At 40.8% G+C, this 22454-nt stretch overlaps 1 protein-coding gene across 2 annotated transcripts; it reads right to left on the bottom strand.

The window, feature by feature from the left end:
* Positions 1–4274: 4274 nt before the first annotated feature.
* Positions 4275–20810, bottom strand: LOC124048148 (inositol polyphosphate multikinase-like). 2 transcript variants are annotated; one of them, XM_046368623.1, is made up of 7 exons: positions 20714–20810; positions 19918–20085; positions 17872–17957; positions 16770–16866; positions 16166–16338; positions 9557–9638; positions 4275–7697 (listed from the first exon to the last, which is right to left on the bottom strand). In XM_046368623.1, the coding sequence occupies exons 1-7, from the start codon at positions 20727–20729 to the stop codon at positions 7054–7056; spliced, it is 1266 nt and encodes a 421-aa protein (XP_046224579.1). In that variant the 5' UTR covers positions 20730–20810; the 3' UTR covers positions 4275–7053. The 2 variants fall into 2 exon arrangements, with proteins under 2 accessions (XP_046224579.1, XP_046224578.1); XM_046368622.1 differs by having other exon boundaries at positions 19918–20774.
* Between the last annotated feature and the right edge of the window lie 1644 nt (positions 20811–22454).

Genomic DNA, 22454 nt, shown 5'->3' with positions numbered 1-22454 from the left:
GCCTCCTCTATTTTCCACCAAGGCACATCAGATGAAGAGTCAAGCCAAATAGTGACCTCAGCTGAAATGCCCAATAATAGAGTTTAATTTTGGGTACAGAGAGCCCTCCAAACTTTTTTTTTGGGCTGTGGTAAGGTAGAGATGCTAATTCTAGGACATTTCCCATTCCAAATGACATTTCTCACCTTAAAGAATGAAGTTGGGGCAGGAAGAGGAAGCATTGAAAACAGGGAATTACTACGGAGGACATTCATTTTAATAACCGAAACTCTCCCATAAAGAGTAAATGAAGCGGAGACCATCTACTGAGATGTTTGTTTTTGTTTTTACTGTTTTCCTATTTTGCAATGAAATTCACATTAATGATGAGCTGCAAATTAGATCAAATTTGAATGCTGAGGTATGTAAATCCCTTATTTCTAAAGTGATCCCGTGTGCTCCCTCTCAGGCTGCTCATTATGGCGCACACCTGTCACCATCGTTACACACACCTGTGCGTCCACCCTGATTACCTGCCCTATATATGTCACGCCCTTTGTTCCTTCCCCAGGTGTTGTTGTTTCTGTTCCAGTGTCATGTCTGTGCGCTGGTCGCTGTCCGATCAAGGGGGCCGCCTTGAGTGGACATCGGCGCCTGGGGAACATTGGGTTAACTGCCTTGCTCAGGGGCAGAACAACATATTTTTTATGTGTTAAGGTCAGGGTTAGGATTAGGGGAAGGTTAGCTAAAAGGGTTGAGGTTAGGGGAAGGGTTAACTAACATGCTAAGTAGTTGCAAATTAGCTCAAAAGTAGTTGAAAAGTTGCTAATTAGCTAAAATGCTAAATAGGAGATTCAAACTCGCAACCTTTGGGTTGCTAGACATTTGCGTTATATGCCCAACCAACCACCATATTATTGTTTTTGCCTTACGTTACCAAATGTCCTATGTAACCATAACCGTAACATATCATACTAATTTTGGTGTCCGGATTTAGTTTACTATGTTACGTCTTGTCTATGAGACCAGGCTGATAGCACTGATTCTTCTGGATTTTCATGTTGGTTTTCATCATAAACACGTAAAAATCCAGAGGTTGCCTTCCAAAAACATCGGCAGGTAAGATGGTTTCCACAAGAAAGCACAGCCACAAAGTCAAAATGGTCTGTATTGTAGAAAATGAAAACAAACGTTTGCTTAATTTAAGGTTATGAATAAGGTTAGTCGTGTGGTTAAGGTTATGGCTAAGTTTAAAATCACATTTTAAGAAGATAAATTGTAGAAATGGGCAGGGGGTTATGACTTTGTGGTTATTGTAACTAATGACGAGCCGCGTAGATGGGGAGAGACAATCTGTCCAACCACTGACTATGTTAAGTATGACTTTAATTAGACATTTTACACCATTACTTGATGCTAATCTACCCAGACTCATTGAACATGTGTATTCACTCACTATTATTATTTTGTTGGGGTGTTTTAGAGATTTCAATTTTAATGGAGCTAGGCTAACACAACACTACTGTCCCCTCCAGCAGTTCAGTTCACATTGTCAGATCTCCCCTACTACCTTTCCAGACACAGACAGACACAGAGCCAGTAATTGGACTGCTTCGTTTGTTCCTCCATGAATATTCAAGGTCTCGCACAAAACACAAACAACATAATACACATTTAAGAAATTCAATACCTGAGCCTGTTTATAAACACATTTTGAAGGCGAGGGAAGGGAGTCGGGATATTGTACAAAGTCACTGGCAGTAATGGTCCCCTGGAGACCCGCGTCTGAGAGGGATGCAGGTAGCAGACGGCCTCCATAATTCTGAATCTTTCAATTCAATCTGACAGAATCATTCCTACATGAGAGCTGTCAGCTCGGTGCGAGACGTATTTGTCAAATGTCATTCTTGGGGGCTCAGAGGGCACACTGAGTAAATTAAAAGGCTTGCCTACTAGGAGCAGAGGAAAAAGTCTATTCCCCCCACAGTGGAATTCTAACCCATATCATATGCATTCCTTGCTCTCATTTTAGCCAGAGGCTTGCAGTAGATGGAGTCATTCCCCAACAGTACAGATCTTATTTACAGAGAGACAGCATTAGGATTCTAACATGTGCATTCTTCAAGCCTGTCTGTGCTATCAGTTAGGTTGTGAATAGGCCATTGAGACTGCACACCACCATCCATCTGCATTTAAGAAAACGTATTGTGGATATTAACATCTTACACTGGCACTAACTAAACTAATACACTACTTTAGGGGTGATTGATACTGTAATTGTATATTTGCCCTGGTTTCAGGTGTTTTGGCGCCATCAAGTGAAAACACTACAGAGCAACTAACTCCTGCCTCAAGATATGGACAGCAGGTATGGACTACTGTACGGGGTATACTTTGTATACACAAATGTGTCTAATGCACGAGGCCAAAGGTTCTCCAACCGGCCGCTTGCAATTTTCATTGTTGGACATAAAAAAAAGACTGTGAAATCAGCTCCAAGTGATTTACATTTGAGAAATCTGTTCCCAAGTTTTCCCACGCATAATAGAGAGACGTGTTCGTATACAAATGTAAGCAATGTTTGAAATGATTATCTTTAATCTGTTTGGGCTTCTTGCGGTCAATTTGCCATCTACAAATGATTTGTCATTATGTTCCGGCCTCCTGACCAACCACTCAAGAAATAATCGTTCACGGCTGAATCTAATTGATGATTCCTGCACTGAGCTACAATTAACATTGCCATAGCATCTCGTCTGAATGGCGGAAACAGTTAACTGTCTGTATAACCTGGGTGGTTGGCGCCCTGAATGTTGATTGGCTTAAGTATAACTATGGTGTTTTCTCCATAAAAGGTGGGCACAGATGTCAAATCAACGTCTATTCAACATCATTTCATTGAAATGACGTGTAAAAAAAACTGTTGATTCAACCAGTGTGTGCCCAGAGGGCTGTTTCTTCTGACTGAATGCGAGTACTTAACTGTAATCGTCCTCGTCTGGGAAACAACTTGAAGACAAGACCTATGATGCAATGCCATTCAAGGCCGCCTACAGCAGCATGAACTGATGAAATGTTTTGATGCGTACATCTAATGATCAAACACCTTGCGGGGGAATTAAAGAACAATAGCTGACTTCATGTGGAAAATGTACATTGCAGCGCCACCAAAAGGTACACACAGCAAGAATGAACAATAAACAGATTCAAAAATATTACATAGCAACTGTATTTTAGCTTACTCTTATGTGACTCTTATCCGTTTTCAATATGTCAACGTTGTCCGTTTTTGACACATGATACAATGTGACGTGCCCACGAGCATCGAAGGCCAAATGAAACTGTGGTAAGGTGAAATATTCATCTTAATCTCTGCTCCTCATAAATAGCTAAATCTCAGCAGGCAGGCAGGAGCTGCAGACGGTGACCATATGGGCAGCAGCAGCAGCAGCCACAGGCCCGGTCCACACAAGTCATCTCACCACACCGCTCCTACACAGCTCTCCGGTGTTTCCTGATGCATTTCAGACCAACTCATCTGTGAGAATCCATTTCAAATCATGTCTTGATGACTATGAGCCACAGTATAACCATTGGGTTCAACTATTCTACCTCCAACAGTCTTACGTCTGTGCTGTCTGTTCTGGCAGTGCCTGACTTCTAAGCATAATGTGTCTTGGACTGGTACATCTCTGCTCAGTGAACAGAGAGAGAGATCTTGTCATTGCTCTGGGGTTGCGTGCCGTGTGGCGGGGCTGTGGTGACATCAAGCAGACAGTGTGTCACTCCTGTCCTCCCAGGGCTAAGAGCCAGATGCTGTTGAAGGTCTCTCCTATCCTCCCGTCGTTCTCCTTAACCCCCAGTGGAAAGACACCAGGCCGTTGAAAGGAAACATGGCACACCTCTGGGCCCCCAACATGCTGCAATACTACTAAGCCTTCAGTAGCACCAACTCCTCAGGTGGTAGGCTACCTCTGTCACATTCACAGCCCTATTGTATACTGGCTCATTCATGTAACTGCATGTCTTTTAAAAATATATTTTAATGGTGCTGAAACCACAGAAGTGCTACATTGAGATGATATGGTTGCTATAGAGAGGACAAGGTGAGATCAGTAACTAAACATGGGCTAGATGAGCTAGTGACGCGACAAAACCTGAGGCTCTTGTCAACAAATATTTTCAGCACTCACGTTATACTGTAAGTCATGTCTTTATTTCATCTGCACATAAATGAAAAATGGGAGTGAGGAGAAAATGCATTGATTCAAAGAATACAAGGTAAAACAACCAGATGTTCATTGGGAATACATTTTATTAGTAATAATATTTATCTGCCAAATATACAGCCATTATTGAATCCATCTACATATAATACATATTAATATAGGTCATTTACAAAAGTAGTAATTAGTCATCAATTTCAATCCGATATGAGAGAAACAGCAGATACGTCATAATTTCCCCTGCATTTCATGTTACTGTGTACGTCAGAACTGATCGGCTTTCCCTCAGGACGGACAGACAGCAGAGTCAATGAGGAGGAGAGGATACATGGGGGATTTCCATAGAGAACATTATGACAGCACTGACACTAATGCATATTATTCCAGACCACAGGAAGAAGCATGAAACCCAGGGCTCGTATTTACAAAGTGTCTCAGTAGGAGTGCTGATCTAGGACCAGCCCCCCCCCCTGTCCATATGTTTTTCATTATGCAAATCTTAGGCAAAACTGATCCAATATCAGCACACTGAGAGTCTTTGTAAATAAGGGTCCAGAACAATAATTACAAGCTGGAAAATAATCTGATTCGACTAATCAAATATTTGATTACTTAGCTACAGTTTGCAACAACAAAAAGAAGGGTTTAAGTGTTTGCAAAGCAGAGAAATTGACAACAACATTCTCACTTCTGATTGGCTGAAGTCTAAAGACAAAATCCAGTCTTGCCACATTTCTATCAGGTATTATAGAAAACAACTTACACAACTTTTCCAGGGAAAGTCATTGGTTAGTTCACAGCAAAGGAACAGATTTTATACATTGGCTATATGTGTTTTTCAGTGCATTATTGAACAAAACAAAAACGAACAGCAGACTTAAGCAAATACAAAACAAACATTTGTTAACTTCCTGTCCATTAACTATTCAAAAGACACAGGTTTACCCTTAAAATAGAACTGGTGTGTAAACAAGATCACAGATCATTGTAGAACAACTCATAATTGACTGTACCAAGATGTAATGTACAGTCCTCGTACAGAGTAAAATGCATCACAACCACAACGTCGAAAGGAGCTGCAGAGGATGTCAACTGTAAACAACCATCTCAGAGGTACCTTATTCTGGAACGATTTGCACCACTGTGCTTCCATATACACAGACCACTCATAGCACATCTATAAACACGACATTAGCATAAGCCTATATGTTATGACATGTTGGATTTAAAGTGCTTATAGGTTGTTTATGAGTACTTCATGAAGATGAGAGTTACTGTAATGTGAATCAGTATCTACAATTTAGAGAATTTTGCTAAAACAAACAATGCCCGGGTGCAAAATGCTGAAGCTGGTCGCTTGCTAAGGAGTTGGAACCATAACAAAAGACATTATGAGTAAATGTAACAATGTAAAAGCTGCCAGAATGACAAATGTCTGAAATTAACAAGAAACAAGTCAGTGATAACAACTGTGAAATATCTTCAAAAGACTGTAAACATTTTTCATAAAGGTTCTTCCTCTTTACCATTTCAAATATGTACTAAATTGTCAAGTTTAGAGTATCATCCCAAATTAGTTTGTGTCTATTGGTATTAGTTTTAAATCAAACACAGAAATGGAGCATTGTCTGCATATCTTTGTTAAAAAATAATAATCATCATAGACATTCTATAGCTATCATGGTTAAGAAGAAGCAAATGGAAAACATTTCTCTTCACCAAAAAAAAAAAAAAGACCCCATCTTGATAGGGAGATCACACTGTGGAAGCACTGTCAGGGAACTGACAACACCACAAGGATCTAATTCACTTCCAGGTCTTCAAGTTTAGGACACCAGCCACACCTTCGAAAACCACCAGTACTTTGGCATTCTAACATGAATCACTAGATCAACAAACTCAATCTCTCTCTGGTCAGTTTGTTAGTTCATTATCAGAGTAGCGTATTGCATTTCTTTACAATTAAAACAGACCACGACACAGTGTCAAGTGGGCAGAGGGGGAGGACAATCCATGCCATCTTAATGAGATGTGAGATGTGACGACTAACGAGGAGCTTCGTTCTGGTACACTGACTTCTCACTTGGACAAATCACCATTTCGCAGGTGCTCGCATCTTTCAAATTGCAGAAGGGAAAGGGACTTGCCTGAAACTTGCAGAGTTTCATTTATTTCTGTGTGTGTGTGGGGGGGGGGGGGGGGGGCCTCACAAGTCACATTATTATCTTTCTCTTAACATCTCCTCCCAGAACCTAAATGACCGTCTGATGCAATTATGCAAGATTTGTTTTCTTCTGTTTTTTTATTGTTTGTTCTGGGTAACATCATTTAAAAAGTAGCATTGCAAGGACACTGGTTTTAAGAAGAACAGGCAATTTGTCAGCAAAATATATAGAGAACAGCAATGCTAAAATGACTTAATCTGTACTGTATGAGTATAATAACTTGGATAAAATGTTCATCATTCTGTCAACGTTCTGGGAAAATTTAAGACAAACTGATGTGAAATCTGAGATCTGAAAAGAAGACTTGAGCAAAATGATATCAAAACATAGAACATATGATCAGCAAGCCAACAAATCAAGGGTACTCTTTAGAGATGATCCTGTGAGTAAAGGTTACAGTCATTTACCTGAGTTAGATACCTGTTAACAGTGGTTAAAAATCAAGAAGCACATACATCGGACAAAGAGTTATGGAGAAATGACTTCATCGATATAGTGCATATAGTGCAGAGAATCACAGGGCGAGGGGAAGAGAGACTGGGGGCGCTACAACTCCTCCATTCACACAGTAAAACACAGATGGGTACACTTAACCAATGGACAGGCAGAGACACCACTGAAGGTTATTGGTGGAGGATCTGCTGCAGCACCTCCAGCAAGTGTTTCAGGCCATAGATGTAGCCTTGGTCCTGGCTCTCACTGGGGAAGACATGGGCAAAGTCAATCATCCTCACCTCCACTTCGCTGGCCCTCTGCTCTGGATGCGGTTCCCCCCGGCCTCCCTCCCCCACCCCAGGCTCTTCCAGTTGGGCTTTGATACCGTTGCCATTGGGTTGTTCTGCTGACACCAGACCTGAGCACTTCCACGTGCTGTTGTCCTCCTGGGGGTTGGGGCCTGTCGTGATGGCTCCGGTGGCATTGCCATGGTGACCCCGGGTGCAGCCCTTCTTGTACATGGCATACATGGTGGACAGGCTGTAGTCAAGCGGCATGGCAACCTGGATGTTGTTGTTGTATTCCAACACTTCTTCATTGGGCTCGCAGCAGGCATCAGCGGCAGACATAGTCTTCTCTGGGGGGCCCCTGAAGACATGGCCCTCAGGGCTGGGAGGGGACAGGCCCTCGTATACAAACAACAGAGAGCTGGCGTAGAAGGTTAACTGGCTCTGGCCCTCGAACCATCGCAGGATGTTCTGGACCTTCAGGATACTGGCAGCAATGGCATCTTTTCTCAGACTCCTCCCATTAGAGAAGAATTTGGATAAACCTGGGAGAGGAACGGGAAAGGAAATTGTTGTTGTTGAGGAATCCAATGTTAACTGATAAGAAATAGACGATGCCTGAAGCTTTTTCTTAATTGAGAGCAAGTTTAGCTAGTGACTACAACCTACACCAGGTGTCTCCAATTTAACTGTTGGACAATTTTGGAGCGGATGATCGGGAGGCCAGAGCATGGTTTTAAAATAAATAGTACACTGAACATAGACCGCAAGAATCCCAAACAGATATAGTATTTGACAAAAACAGAATCATTACAAACCTTGATTACATTGGGATACGATCACATATGCCTCCTACTAAGTGTGGGAATACTTGGGAACAGATTTCCTCAATTAAAATCACTGAGATGATTTCCTGGTGATTTTACAGTCTTATGTCTGACAAGGAAAATGATATGCAGTACCAGTCAAACGTTTGGACACACCTACTCATTCAACGTTTTTTCTTTATTTTCCCTATTTTCTACATTGTCGAATACATAAAAGCTTCCAAATAACATATCGAATCATGTAGTAACAAAAAAAAACTTAAATCAAAATAGATTTGATATATTTGAGATTCTTCAAACCACCCTTTGCCTTGATGACAGCTTTGCACACTTGGCATTCTCTCAACCAGCTTCATGAATAGTCACCTGGAATGCAATTCAATTAACAGGTGTGCCTTGTTAAAAGTTAATTTGTGGAATTTCTTTCCTTCTTAATGCGTTTGAGCCAATCAGTTGTGTTGTGACATGGTAGGAGTGGTATACAGAAGATAGCCCTATTTGGTAAAAGGCCAAGTCCATATTATGGCAAGAACAGTTCAAATAAGCAAAGAGAAATGACAGGCCATCATTACTTTAAGACATGAAGGTCAGTCAATCTGGAAATTGTCAAGAACTTTGAAAGTTTCTTCAAGTGCAGTCGCAAAAACCATCAAGCGCTATAATAAACTGGCTCTCATGAGGATCGCTACAGGAAAGGAAGACCCAGAGTTACCTCTGCTGCAGAGAATAAATTCATTAGTTACCAGCCTCAGAAATTGCAGCCCAAATAAATGCTTCACAAAGTTCAAGTAACAGACACATCCCCTGTTCAGAGGAGAGTGCATGAATCAGGCCGTCATGGTCGAACTGCTGCAAAGAAACCACAACTACAGGACACCAATAAGAAGAAGAGACTTGCTTGGGCCAAGAAACGCAAGCAATGGACATGAGACCGGTGGAAATCTGTCCTTTGGTCTGATAGTTTATAGTTTCAACCGCTGTGTCTTTGTGAGACGCGGAGTAGGTGAACGGATGGTCGCCACATGTGTGGTTCCCACTGTGAAGCATGAAGGAGGTGTGATGGTGCTTTGCTGTTGACACTGTCTGATTTACAGACAGGCACACTTAACCAGCATGGCTACCACAGCATTCTGCAGTGACACCATCCCATCTGATTTGCACTTAGTGGGACTATCATTTGTTTTTCATCAGGACAATGACCCAACACACCTCCAGGCTGTGTAAGGGCTATTTAACCAAGAGAGAGAGAGTGATTGAGTGCTGCATCAGATGACCTGGCATCCACAAATCACCTGACCTCAACCCAAATGATTTGGGATGAGTTGGACGGCAGAGTGAAGGAAAAGCAGCCGTCAAGTGCTCAGCATGTGGGAACTCCTTCAAGACGGTTGGAAAAGCATTCCTCATGAAGCTGGCTGAGAGAATGCCAAGCTGTCATCAAGGCAAAAGGGTGGCTACTTTGAAGAATCTAAAATATATATTGATTTGTTTAAAACTATATGCCCCGTGGGCAGCCTATTGATATAGACAGGATATGTGTATTTTGTGACAGGAGTATTATTGTTTTACGAGCTCACCATCTTTGATGGTGTCCTTGAGAAGGCCTCGCCCGTAATGTTGATCATACGAGTGATATTCGTCAGAGTTGACCTTGTACACCTGGAGGGTTAGAAAGACAGAAGAATTAACATTAACAGGAAGAAACTGATGCAGTACATAGGCCTGTTTTCACTCAAAAGCAAAGCTGCACAACTTCGAAAGGAGATGAGTCTCTATATAAACGTTCAACTCAACGTGGCCTCTCCATGATAGAATCACGGGTGGAATACGCCCTCTGCTGGAGAAATTATGTATAAACACAAACTGCTCAAAAACAACACACATACAGGGGGGCAGGAATTATTGGATCTCTTTTAAAAAAAGATGAGCAAAAAAAATACTTTTTTTTTTTTACAAAAACAAATCATTGATGGATTTGCTACATTTGCATATATCTATATTTTAAAAAAAAATATATATATATATTTTGCATTACTTGTTAAACAAAATCTCTTATTCTGAGCAATTGTATTAGCATCAAATAATTGTAAATGTTTTTGAGCATACTATATAGCTCAGTATTTATATTTAGTCTTTTTGCTCATCTTTATCAAGGGATCCTATAATTCCAGACCCCACTGTAATGTGACATAATGTACAGTACTTGTTTCTGTGATATTAATAGCAACGCGAGTAGAACTCAGTCTGAGGACACATTAATTCCATGTCCATGCTGAGAGGAGCAGAACTATTTACCAGAGGGATTCCTGCCTCTATCACTGCAATCAGGAACATCATTATCAGTAATGAGTCTCATCACCCTGTGGTCACACACTGCAGACAAGCAGATTTTTCCATGCTCCGAGCCAAAAAGCCTTTGCCCCCCCCCCCCTGGGAAACCTACAAACCCTGCTCCTCAGATGCTCCTTGACTACAGAGTATGTCAGTGAATGACTCGTACTGCAGGAGGTATGCATTCTTACAAAGCCAGGCTATAATTAAGCAATAGGGCCTGGGGGGGGGGGGTGGTATATGGCCAATATACCATGGCTAAGGGTTGTTCTTAAGGACGACAACAGAGTGCCTGGATACAGTCCTTAGCCGTGGTATATTGGCCATATACCACAAGCCCCCGAGGTGCCTTATTGCCATTATATACTGGTTACCAACATAGTTAGAGCAGTAACAATACATGTTTTGTCATACCCATGGTATACGGTCTGAGATACCATGGCTTTCAGCTAAATCAGCATTCAGGGCTCAAACGACCCAGTTTATAATGGATCTTATTCACTTACTAGTTTAGTTCATTAGGATCCCCATTAGCTACTGCACATGCAGCAGCTACTCTTCCTGGGGTCCACATAAAACATACAAACATATGACAAAGTACAGAACAGCCATAGACAAGGACAATAAATAATAATTTATAATTTTAACATGAAAAAAGGTCATAAGAGTCATATATTGGAAAGACAGACGACAAAAATACTTCAGACTGATACATATTCTTATATACAGTTAAATTTGATCTTTACAAAGAGGTACAAGATGTTTAAATGCTTTTTAGTTTTTTTAAAGCTAAACTTGTTTTTTGCCTGAGTAACCTCTGGTGGCAGAGCATTCCAAGAAAACATTATACATAACTGAGAAACACACCATGTTAACTAGTAAGAGGAGTGGTGAGGTGGGTGAGTAGACAGACAGCATGGTATGGCTGAGCTTAGTGCAGATCCTAGGCCAAAACTAGCAATATATATATACTCCTGAAGTGAAAACTAAACCGGTGGTCCTCAACATCACCGGATCATTTATTTGCCGGTCGAATAGAGTTTGTGCTGTACAGTTCGTATTCCAATGAGACAAACAGACCATGTAGCCTAACTGAAGCATGCTCACTGTTTATACTCCACAGCGTGGGACTGACGGAGAAGACCAGTTATCATGTTACCACCATGACCCTCAGAGATCTGTGAGGAAAAGCCAGAGGAGAGGACGGCATAATGGTGACTGGGATAAAAGGAGAGGTCCTAGTCAACAGATCTGAGATCAGTCAGAAGCTAGCTCCATGCTGTTCTACTGATGGATGGAGGCTTCCTATTACTGATCTCCATAGAGGCTAAACACTGAGCACGGCTTAACTGTCTACGAGAATGTATCAGTCTCAAGCTTGTGACTTTTGAAAAATATTATTAAAATGTCCAATAAAACTATAGAGCATGTGGCAGTCCAGCTGTATTGAAATCCTTGCGAATGGAATTTGATCGTTTAACAAAGTTTAAGAAAATGTATGTTTAGAGTTTAACAGATGCCAAAGACTGGAAGCTGCTCTATACTTAGTCCACTAAAAACACAACAATCAAATGAAAATCTAATTTTATTGGTCACGTACACATATTTTTTAATAGCAGGTGCAGAGAAATGCTTATGTTCCTAGTTCCAACAGTGTAGCATACATAACAACACACACAAATAGTCATTTTTGAATGACTACCTCATCTCTGTACCCCGCACATTCAGATAATTGTACGGCCCCTCAGTCGAGCAGTGAATTTCAAACAGAATCAACCACAAAGACCAGGGAGATTTTCCAATGCCTCGTAAAGAAAAGCACCTATTGGTAGATGGGTCAAAATAAAATAAGCAGACATTGAATATCCCTTTCAGCATGGTAAAGTTATGATTTACACTTTGGATGGTGTATCAATACACCCAGTCACTGCAAAGATACAGGCGTCCTTCCTAACTCCGTTACCGGAGAGGAAAGAAACCACTCAGGGATTTAACTATGAGGACAATGATGACTTTAAAACATAGTTTAAAAGGGATACTTTGGGATGCTAGCAGATACCCATAGACGTCCAATCATTGTGCTAACGCTAGTTAGCATTGGCTCATGAAACTACCTCAAACGTCCTTCATACTAGACAGAGACATAAATGGTATCCACAAGTTCATTTGACTCTGGGGGAGTAGATTAGGGGCCTCATTAACAGGATACTTTGGGATTTTGGCAAACTGTTTCAAAGTCACCATTTGCCTCATGGTTAAGTCCCTGGCAGTTTCCTTCCTCTCCGGCAACTGAGTTAGGAAGAACGCTTGTATCTTTGCAGTGACTGGGTGGGGAAGTACATAAAAGGCCTCATTGCCAAAATCTCCAAGTTGAAAGGAGAAAACTGAGGATGGATCAAAAACATTGTAGTTATTACTCCACAATACTAACCTAATTCACATCGTGAAAAGAAGGAAGCCTGAACAGAATAAAACATATCCAAAACATGTTTGCAACAAGGCACGAAAGTAAAACTGCAAACAATGTGGCAAAGCAATTAATTTTGTCCTGAATACAAAGTGTTATGTTTGGGTAAAATCCAATACAACCTATTAGAGAAGTACCACTCTCCATATTTTCAAGCAAAGTGGTGACTGCATCATGTTATGGGTACAGTGCCTTGCAAACGTATTCATCCTCTTTGGCGTTTTTCCTATATTGTTGCTTTACAACCTGTCATTTAAAAGGATTTTTATTTGGATTCATTGTAATAGACATAAATGATATAGTCCAAATTGGAGAAGTGAAATGCAAAAAAAGAACTTGTTTCAAAAAATGCAAAGAAAATTACAAACAGAAAAGTGGTGAGTGCATACTGTGGGGCAAAGAAGTATTTAGTCAGTCACCAATTGTGCAAGTTCTCCCACTTAAAAAGATGAGAGAGGCCTGTAATTTTCATCATAGGTACACTTCAACTATGACAGACAAAATGAGAGAAAAGAAATCCAGAAAATCACATTGTATAATTTTTTATGAATTGATTTGCAAATTATGGTGGAAAATAAGTATTTGGTCACCTACAAACAAGCAAGATTTCTGGCTCTCACAGACCTGTAACTTCTTCTTTAAGAGGCTCCTCTGTCCTCCACTCGTTACCTGTATTGATGGCACCTGTTTGAACTTGTTATCAGTATAAAAGACACCTGTCCACAACCTCAAACAGTCACACTCCAAACTCCACTATGACCAAGACCAAAGAGCTCTCAAAGGACACCAGAAACAAAATTGTAGACTGCACCAGGCTGGGAAGATTGAATCTGCAATAGGTAAGCAGCTTGATTTGAAGAAATCAACTGTGGGAGCAATTATTAGGAAATGGAAGACATACAAGATCACTGATAATCTCCCTCGATCTGGGGCTCCAAACAAGATCTCACCCCGTGGGGTCAAAATGATCCGGTGAGCAAAAATCCCAGAACCACACGGGGGGACCTAGTGAATGACCTGCAGAGAGCTGGGAACAAAGTAACAAAGCCTACCATCAGTAACACACTACGCCACCAGGGACTCAAATCCTGCAGTGCCAGACGTGTCCCCCTGCTTAAGCCAGTACATGTCCAGGCCCGTCTGAAGTTTGCTAGAGAGCATTTGGATGATCCAGAAGAAGATTGGAAGAATGTCATATGGTCAGATCAAACCAAAATATAACTTTTTGGTAAAAACTCAACTCGTTGTATTTGGAGGACAAAGAATGCTGAGTTGCATCCAAAGAACACCATACCTACTGTGAAGCATGGGGGTGGAAACATCATGCTTTGGAGCTGTTTTTCTGCAAAGGGACCAGGACGACTGATCCGTGTAAAGGAAAGAATGAATGGGGCCATGTATCGTGAGACTGAGTGAAAACCTCCTTCCATCAGCAAGGGCATTGAAGAGGAAACGTGGCTGGCTCTTTCAGCATGACAATGATCCCAAACACACCGCCCGGGCAACGAAGGAGTGGCTTCGTAAGAAGCATTTCAAGGTCCTGGAGTGGCCTAGCCAGTCTCCAGATCTCAACCCCATAGAAAATCTTTGGAGGGAGTTGAAAGTCTGTGTTGCCCAGCAACAGCCCCAAAACATCACTGCTCTAGAGGAGATCTGAATGGAGGAATAGGCCAAAATACCAGCAACAGTGTGTAAAAACCTTGAAGACTTACAGACCTCTGTCATTGCCAACAAAGGGTATATAACAAAGTATTGAGATAAACTTTTGACATTGACCAAATACTTATTTTCCACCATAATTGGAAAATAAATTCATTAAAAATCCTACAATGTGATTTTCTGGATTTTTTTTTCTCATTTTGTCTGTCATAGTTGAAGTGTACCTATGATGAAAATTACAGGCCTCTCATCTTTTAAGGGAGAACTTGCACAATTGGTGGCTGATTAAATACTGTAGGTAGTTCTGTTGTTTAGATGCTTTTTGTCTATTAAAGGTTCTGTATTATTGTATTATATTATGTGTTGTGTGGACCCCAGGAAGAGTAGCTGCTTTTGTGATCCTAATAAAATAGCAATAACAAATGCACCTAAATTATCCTTCCAGTCGCTAATCCTGCCAATGTGCATTGTGTTGTATGACAAAAAAAATGGCACATTTTAGAATGGCCTTTTATCATCCCCAGGACAAGCTGCACCTGCTGTTTAATCAGCTTCTTAATATGACACACCTGTCAGGTGGATGGATTATCTTGGCAAAGGAGAAATGCTCACTAACAGGGACGTAAACACATTTGTGTACAGAATTTGAGCGAAATAAACTTTTTGAATCCATCCATTTCTGGGATCTTTTATTGCAGCTCATGAAACATGGGACCAACAATTTACATGTTGCGTTCATATGTTTGTTTCGTGTCAATGGAGTTGAGCTCTGGCAAAAGCTCTCCGTTTTTCTTTAGACTTAATTTTTCAACCTTGACAGAAATAAACGATTGATATAATGAACACAGTGGAAATCAGAACTAAACAACCCTTCATATAGAAACAACCTCACATTCTGCCCTTACCCTTCCATTACAGTCTTAATGGTTACTAATGCGAAAGTCAACACTAATGATTATCTAATAGGCGGTTACTCTGCCATTGTTGCCCGAAGCTTTATGGGAATCTCAGAACACGGTCATTCAACAGCAAGCAGCAACAGAAAGGTGGAACAGCAATCAGGAACTCCCCAGTGAACTAACAACGTTAAGCTCATGTAATGATTTGCATGATATTGATCAATGGATGCCAGGTTTGTCCTAAGGTAACTTTAATACACTAAAGTAGCTCATCATTAACTCGTAGCCAATCATTTATGATATGATGAAGATACAGAAATGACTTTGTTTAGCTTTCTACCTAGCGCTGTATAATAAACAAATTCTATATTTGTATGAGCGGTATTCATTCATTTTTGATAGGCTACTTGATGAAGCATATGTTGTTAGCCAGCCCAGCAATGCTTTATGTGCTATTGTCTTGAGAAAATAAACCCTCAATTGTCTGCACATACTTGTGAATAGTTGCATTATTCAGGAGTGTAACTTGGTTTAGATGAGAAATTGCTCACTAAGTTGATTAATAGTTTGTTAAAGGATGCTAATGGCTACTGTGATATTTACTGTAAATATTGCTGCCGAGCAAGAATGCTGAGTTGCCAAGCTGTACTTTAAATTGAAAAGTAGAAATATCTTTACGACATCTCCCCACAGACTCATCAGTCAGAATAAGCCCGAAGGTACTGCCACCCAGGACTCATATAGCCCCTCTCAATAAAATGACATTAGCAGTTGGAGAGCCCATTTCAACCCAGTGGGAGGGACTCATGAGGCTGAAGAGGAAGACTCACCCTCATTCCGAGAAGCAGGAAGCCAATCTCCTCCATGAGAGGGTACTTCTTGATCTGCTGGTCCCGCTTCTCTTGGGAGGCGTAGGGGTCGTAGCTTTTCTGGCCGATCTTGACATCCATAATACAAGGCTTCTGGAACCGCAGAGTCACGTCCTCCAGTTTCAGGTACAACTCTGTGATGTCATCAAAGGGCGCAGAAACATGGCGTGAGAGGCGATAGAGATTTAGAAATATAAAATCAACACATTTAGCCACTAGAATGATAGAAGAGGCGGTGTTTCACCCCTACAGCCATACAGTACTTCTAGTAGCAAAGCACTGCCATGATTGTTTACATTTATACACCGGGTGGGTCTAATCCTGAATGCTAAGTGGTTAAAACCGCGTTCCTGCCGGTGTATTATTTGAACAGAGTGCTGTCCTAGGATCAGTTACTGCCTTTTAGATCCAAATGACTTATGATTTCATGGGCAGGGAAGACCTGATCCTAGATTAGCACTCCTCCTCAGAGTTCCTTTATGAATACAGGGCCTGGTACATGTTGAAGTAATGCTGAAATAATGTCCCAGGGACGTTTAATGATTTCTTATGGACCGGTGTTTACCGTTAGGAGATTCAGGCGAGGACCAGGTGCCAAAGTATTTAGGTAGGTGACGCTGGAGGTCCAACAGGCACGGGTCGCCACAGTCCTCAGCGTAGATCTGGAAGAAGCAAATCAGCTCATGTGACGGAACTAATCACCATCTCTATGTGGGAATGTCAGTGTCTTATTTGATTTGGCTGTTGTTTAACCAACGTGGCACATGTAGGGGTGGCACCTAGGCTAGCGGTTAGAGCATTTGGCCAGTAACCGAAAGGTCACTGGTCGAAAACCCGAGCTGACAATGTGAAAATCTGCCGGTGTGCCTATGAGCAAGGCACTTAACCCTAATTTACTCCAGCTACAATACTATAGCTGATCCAGTACAACAAAAACATTTCACTGCAACTGTCCGGTGTCTGTGAGAATAAAACCTTTTTCTTCATTTATTTTCATTAGAAGTAACGCATAGTACAATAAAAAACATCATTTTCCTTCCCTTTTGTAGTTCACTACCATGAAATGATGGTGGAAGTAGCCAAGTTGAACTACTAATACATGATTCCTCTGTAAGAGAGTGTTTCCAAAGCAACCATTTCATCGTGTGGACATGTAGTCCACTATAACAATAGGGGAGTAAGCGGGTTCCGGTGGAAAGCCCTCATAACCCTCTGGCTAAATGTCGCAGTGGACACGTCGAGACAAACACCTTTCAGAAGCCCTTCAATAAACAGATAGCCCACTGGTTTATATGCAGAGAGTGTGCCGACCGTACCCAGTGAGTTAGTAAAGACGTGGACTACATTACTGTGTTGCCTGCTAGGCTTCCTCAATAGCTACTCAGGGAGAATGAAAGATAGAGGGGTTTTTAAGACTATTCACTCACTTTCTATTAACTCATTTAAATCTACACATTAACTTGAACATAACATAAACTGACATGGGAATGTTGTTCCCGAGTACATAAACATTTTGTGGACATTAAAGGGATGACTTCTTGCAGACTTCGTGTAGAAGGGAGAGTCATTTCATAGAGAATACTGTACTGTAAAAAAAAGAGTTGTACTTTCAGATAACATCACATTTTTCTTCATTTTTTCCAGCATCAAAGTACGTGGATGGTTACCTTGCTGTAGAACTGCATCTCTCTAGGACCTCTGGGAGGGGGCTGGAGCTGTTTGAGTACTGTGCCATCAGGATGTTGCAATATGCCTGTTGTAACAAAAGTTGTGGGTCATTCTGACACTTAGTAAAGATCTAGTACTGGTTGCCACAAAGGCCTAGTTGGAATAATTCAAAAATACATCCTTCCTCTTCTGACTAAATAATTACTGATCAGACATGCCTATGTGGCTGAGGGGGCCCTAGCTTTCACAACTGTGCAACCATGTTAGATTTGTAGATATTTCAAGAGAGAAAGGAAGGATACATTTCTAAAGAATTCGGACAGGGCTAGGGTTGCAAAGCTACTGGTCATTTACCAATGTTACCACAATCTTTGTAATGTTGCTTTTTAAACAGGTAATCTATGGCAATCTAGGTCATTTATACATAAATCCCTTTTTAAATAAATTCATATTGTCCGAGTTTCCCGTGGATAGGCCATATGGTTCAAGAGAAAAAAGAGCATAATTCAGGAAAAACAAACATCTAATCAACAATGGTATTATTTTGAATTAACTCTGCCACTCTTCCAACTATTGACTTTATTCACAACTGCCACTAGTTTGGTGCCAAAACATGTACAACAAAGACAAATTGACAGTCAAATAAAAAAAGATATGAGGGGTTCCGCAAGAAATATCCTTTTATTAAACATCACTGCTATTCACTAAGTTGATGGTTTATATTTAGGATAATGTTCTACAGTTTTGTCATTCTATTTGTTTATTTTAAAATCATCTTATTTGATTATTTTACATGTGATAAAGCCACACAGAGAGCCAGAGATAATTACAGACACCTGGGATAATCTGAAGTACCCAAAAATGCCACTAGATTTCATCAGATTTGAAAGTTACAAAAATGTATACAGTAATACCTTTGCAAACCCAGACAGGGCCAAACAGATTGCCATTTGGACACCTGTAATACCTAACTGAGAAGTGCAAAGGTTAACTTGTGTTTTACATGAAGTCATAAAACGATGGATCTTATAGAAAAACACCTGAACACCAGTAACCTATAAAGTCTGACACTATACACTCACTGTGTGAGACTGCTCTAATATAAGATAAGAGTCGGAAAAAGAGGTGGACCACAGTCCTCTCTGAGATATGTCAGAGTTTGACTGCCTCGGCCGCAGCTTGAATCTTACAACTGAAATCGCTTGAAATTGTGAAATGGTAGGAAATAAACACTCCCAAGTGTCAGCGTTTAATCAACGCAGAGGTCAGCTGTATCAAGAGTCTTATGTGACCTAAATACAAATGTGACACCTATTCCCACCTGAGTGTAGGACTCAACTGAAAGGCTCTTAGCAGAGACAACCAGGAATCCCATTTACACTGGTGCTCTGTCACCGTCTCCCAGGCCAGAAATAATACATTGGTTCTTCCCACTCTTGAGAGTTCAGTTTTAGTTAAGGGATTCTACTTCAAGCATTTGGATTTTGTAAAGCCTATTTCATGATTTAGGTTATAGCCACTGGCAATTTGCTTGGTGAGGCTGTAGGCTATAACTAAGTGGACGATCAGAAGTCATGAAGACCCCCCCCCGACTCGGTTGCAAAACATTTCTTAAACAGAAGCAAACTAAACGAAAACGGGGAGAGACCTTCCTGAATTTGTCCAATAGAAACGAGTTTTAACTGTTTGGCTAATGATTACAACCCTGGATTTCAGTTCCTACATTACAATAGTTAGAGAGCTGATACTACATGCATCAACCCAAGTGCACAAAAGGCTTCAAGCAGGTGCTCTATTCTGTTATTGACTGACATGATGAAACCTATAACAGTGGCTTCCTTGCTCAGGACTCTTGTCCTGGAGATAAATTATCCCGGAAAGACAGTGTGGTCTACTTCTGTCAGCTTTTCTGAAGTATTGTTATTGAACCAAAGGAGAGCTATTCCACCATGCAGACCAAGATTACACAATGAAACGCCACTCACTAGTGGATAAACATGCACCGTGGCGAAAGGAAAACACATTTGATAAGTCCAGTCACTGACCTACTTTATCAACGCCATACTTATGACCCGCCACCTGATGGGAGAGCGGAACACATCCGTTCAGGTGCGCCGCCTGCGATCCTCCCTGAGCGTTCTTCTCCTTCACCGAGCCGGAGAGACAAGTCCCCAGGTTCACCATGGGTCTATTGATTTCCAGTCTTCCCAAAGCTAAAGATGAGTCCATTATCTGATGTTGAGTTGACATTCACAATTCAATGGCTTTCAATAAAATAAAATAGGTAAATCTTTAATTCACATGTTGATATCAGTTTGGTAATCTGAGCAACCCCCAACACAATTTCGAGCACCGAGGGGTGTCATCGAATTCGTCAAATGGGCTCGCGTTCAGCACTAAGTCTAACCTAGTATTTAAAATGTAGCAAGGCTCCAAAAGCACTGCTACAATGAGTTTCATATCTTGGTCGGCAACATTAATACAGTCTGGCCACATCCCACTTCCTCAAGAGAGACGTATACACACACTGCTCTCCCGAAACTGTTTTGATGACACAAGACCTATATTTGCGCGCAATGTCGAAATGTGGAATTTCCTTTAAACTACTTATAGCGCGACCCGTTTAGATTGCTATTTGGAAAACACATACATTACAAACAAGCCCCGTTGTTTGCTGCTTACATTACACGTCCCACAATGCTAAAAGACAGGCTGCTAATAGTGACATCACATCTGACGTACAGGCTCCTTGACCCGAAATTGTTTATCAATAAAACAAACAGCATGGGAAACAATATAATGTCGGACACGCTATCGATGTCTTTAAAGAGTTGCAAGGACCTTCACATTCGAACATTATCCAATGTGTGTGGCTGGGCGGCTATTCCATCAAGCAAGCTAACGTTACCTAACAACACTTTCGACACTGCCCCTACTGTCGCAATTATATCTACTTCTGGCAACAGCTACAGCGCAGTGGCTTTTCCATCACTGTCGAAAACATTGCCTATGATCGTCAACTTTCTAGGGTCGTCATTCGTTAACATAGCCACAAAGTCATAAAGCCCACCCACTTCTTAAATTTATCTTCTTAAAATCTGATGTAAACACATCTTAACCGTAACCGCGTGGATAACCGTATGATTAAACCTAACCTTAAATTAAGACCAAAAAGTACATTATTGTTTTCATACATTTTTATAATATCGCCAATTTTTACTTTGTGGCTGTGCTATCTAGTGTAAACCACTTTCTAGGTAATTTTGACAGTATTGCAACACAAGATCTTGCAACACAAGATTATCAACCATTTAATCGAGTTTAATGCCTACCGAAGATGCCTGCATTATTGGTAAGTAAGCAAAAGGTAAAACCATGATTCGACTTAATTTAAAGCTGCGAATATTTACTTTTTGTACGACTGACCAAATTCACATAGAAATGTGTTATAGATCATTCTCATTGAAAGCAAGCCTAAGAAGCTTTAGATCTGTTCTATGTACATTATTTCTATGCTTCCCACTCTTAAATTTCGTTTTTGCTTCTTATACTTTTGCATCTTTTACAGCTGAAAACACAATATTTTTGGTTACGGAAATGTTTTTCTTTTTACAGGTTTGGATGATTCTCTAGACATGTATTTGTTTTGTCACATAAACTAAAATTTGGGGAACTATTCGAATTTTAGCAACCAGGAAATTGAGGAGCAATTTCTGCTATTGCGTCTTTCATGTTTTCTATTTGCAGGAGGTCTCTATTAGCCCCAGCCCTTGATCATGACTGTCAGAACCATTACACATAAAAGTCATTGGACGAAGGCAAGTTGCAAAGACATGCGACTATATGCTAAATGGCCCTATTCATAACTACTGCCATGCTCTAGTGTATTCGCACAAGTAGACCGTGTGAATGAACCCATTCATCACAATACACACCTTTATTAGGGTTCCCAGGTGGCCATATTTCCATGTTACAGTGCTTGTTTACAGAAAACATACGGAAGACCTGTGCTAATTACACCTGTGTGTAAACGGAAGACAGAGGCCACAAACGTGTGTTGCCACTGAAAAATACTGTAGGCTGCAACTTTGTTAAAATTGGTTAGATCAGTGTACAGTAAGTGTGTATTTTCCATTTGTGAAATTATTTAGATGTGATATGAAAGTAGAGGGATCTATGTTTCTAGAACCGTACCGCAATTGAGAATCGATTCCACGTTTAGATGGAGTATTTGGCAGTTTTGTCTTCAGAGCCACTTTGCCCTTTAAACAGAGCATGTAAGGTCCTTGGACTAAGGAGTAATACTGGGCTATATTTGCCCATCACTGTGCACAAAGCAATTTCATTTATCCTATGATTGTCATTTTGAAACACTAATATGGAGTCCTCAAACATCATCCCTTGTTTTCTTTCCAGTGCTCTGATGTCTCATCATGTAAATAAGACTCAATAACAAATCACACTGTTGTGGGAATTGGGCCTTACATCTGTTTGAAAATCACCTTATCATATAATTGCGCCTTGTCTTGTAAACATGGTAGGGTGTATCAGGTTATAATTGAAGATCACCTTATCGCTTGTC

This window comes from Oncorhynchus gorbuscha, linkage group LG11, assembly GCF_021184085.1.
Source record: "Oncorhynchus gorbuscha isolate QuinsamMale2020 ecotype Even-year linkage group LG11, OgorEven_v1.0, whole genome shotgun sequence".
NCBI classification, from domain to species: Eukaryota; Metazoa; Chordata; class Actinopteri; order Salmoniformes; family Salmonidae; genus Oncorhynchus; species Oncorhynchus gorbuscha.
The sequence above is the reverse complement of the archived record's forward strand: the minus strand, read 5'-3'. Positions and strand labels throughout refer to the sequence as shown.

Excerpts from the sequence above, each read along its gene's own strand:
- LOC124048148 (XM_046368622.1), bottom strand. The coding sequence starts at position 20,122 with ATGTCAACTCAACATCAGATAATGGACTCATCTTTAGCTTTGGGAAGA. Across the intron at positions 16,867-17,871 it reads AGATGCAGTTCTACAGCAAG|ATCTACGCTGAGGACTGTGG; the intron begins GTAACCATCCAC and ends TGCTTCTTCCAG. Across the intron at positions 9,639-16,165 it reads TCCTGCTTCTCGGAATGAGG|GTGTACAAGGTCAACTCTGA; the intron begins GTGAGTCTTCCT and ends CTAACCCTCCAG.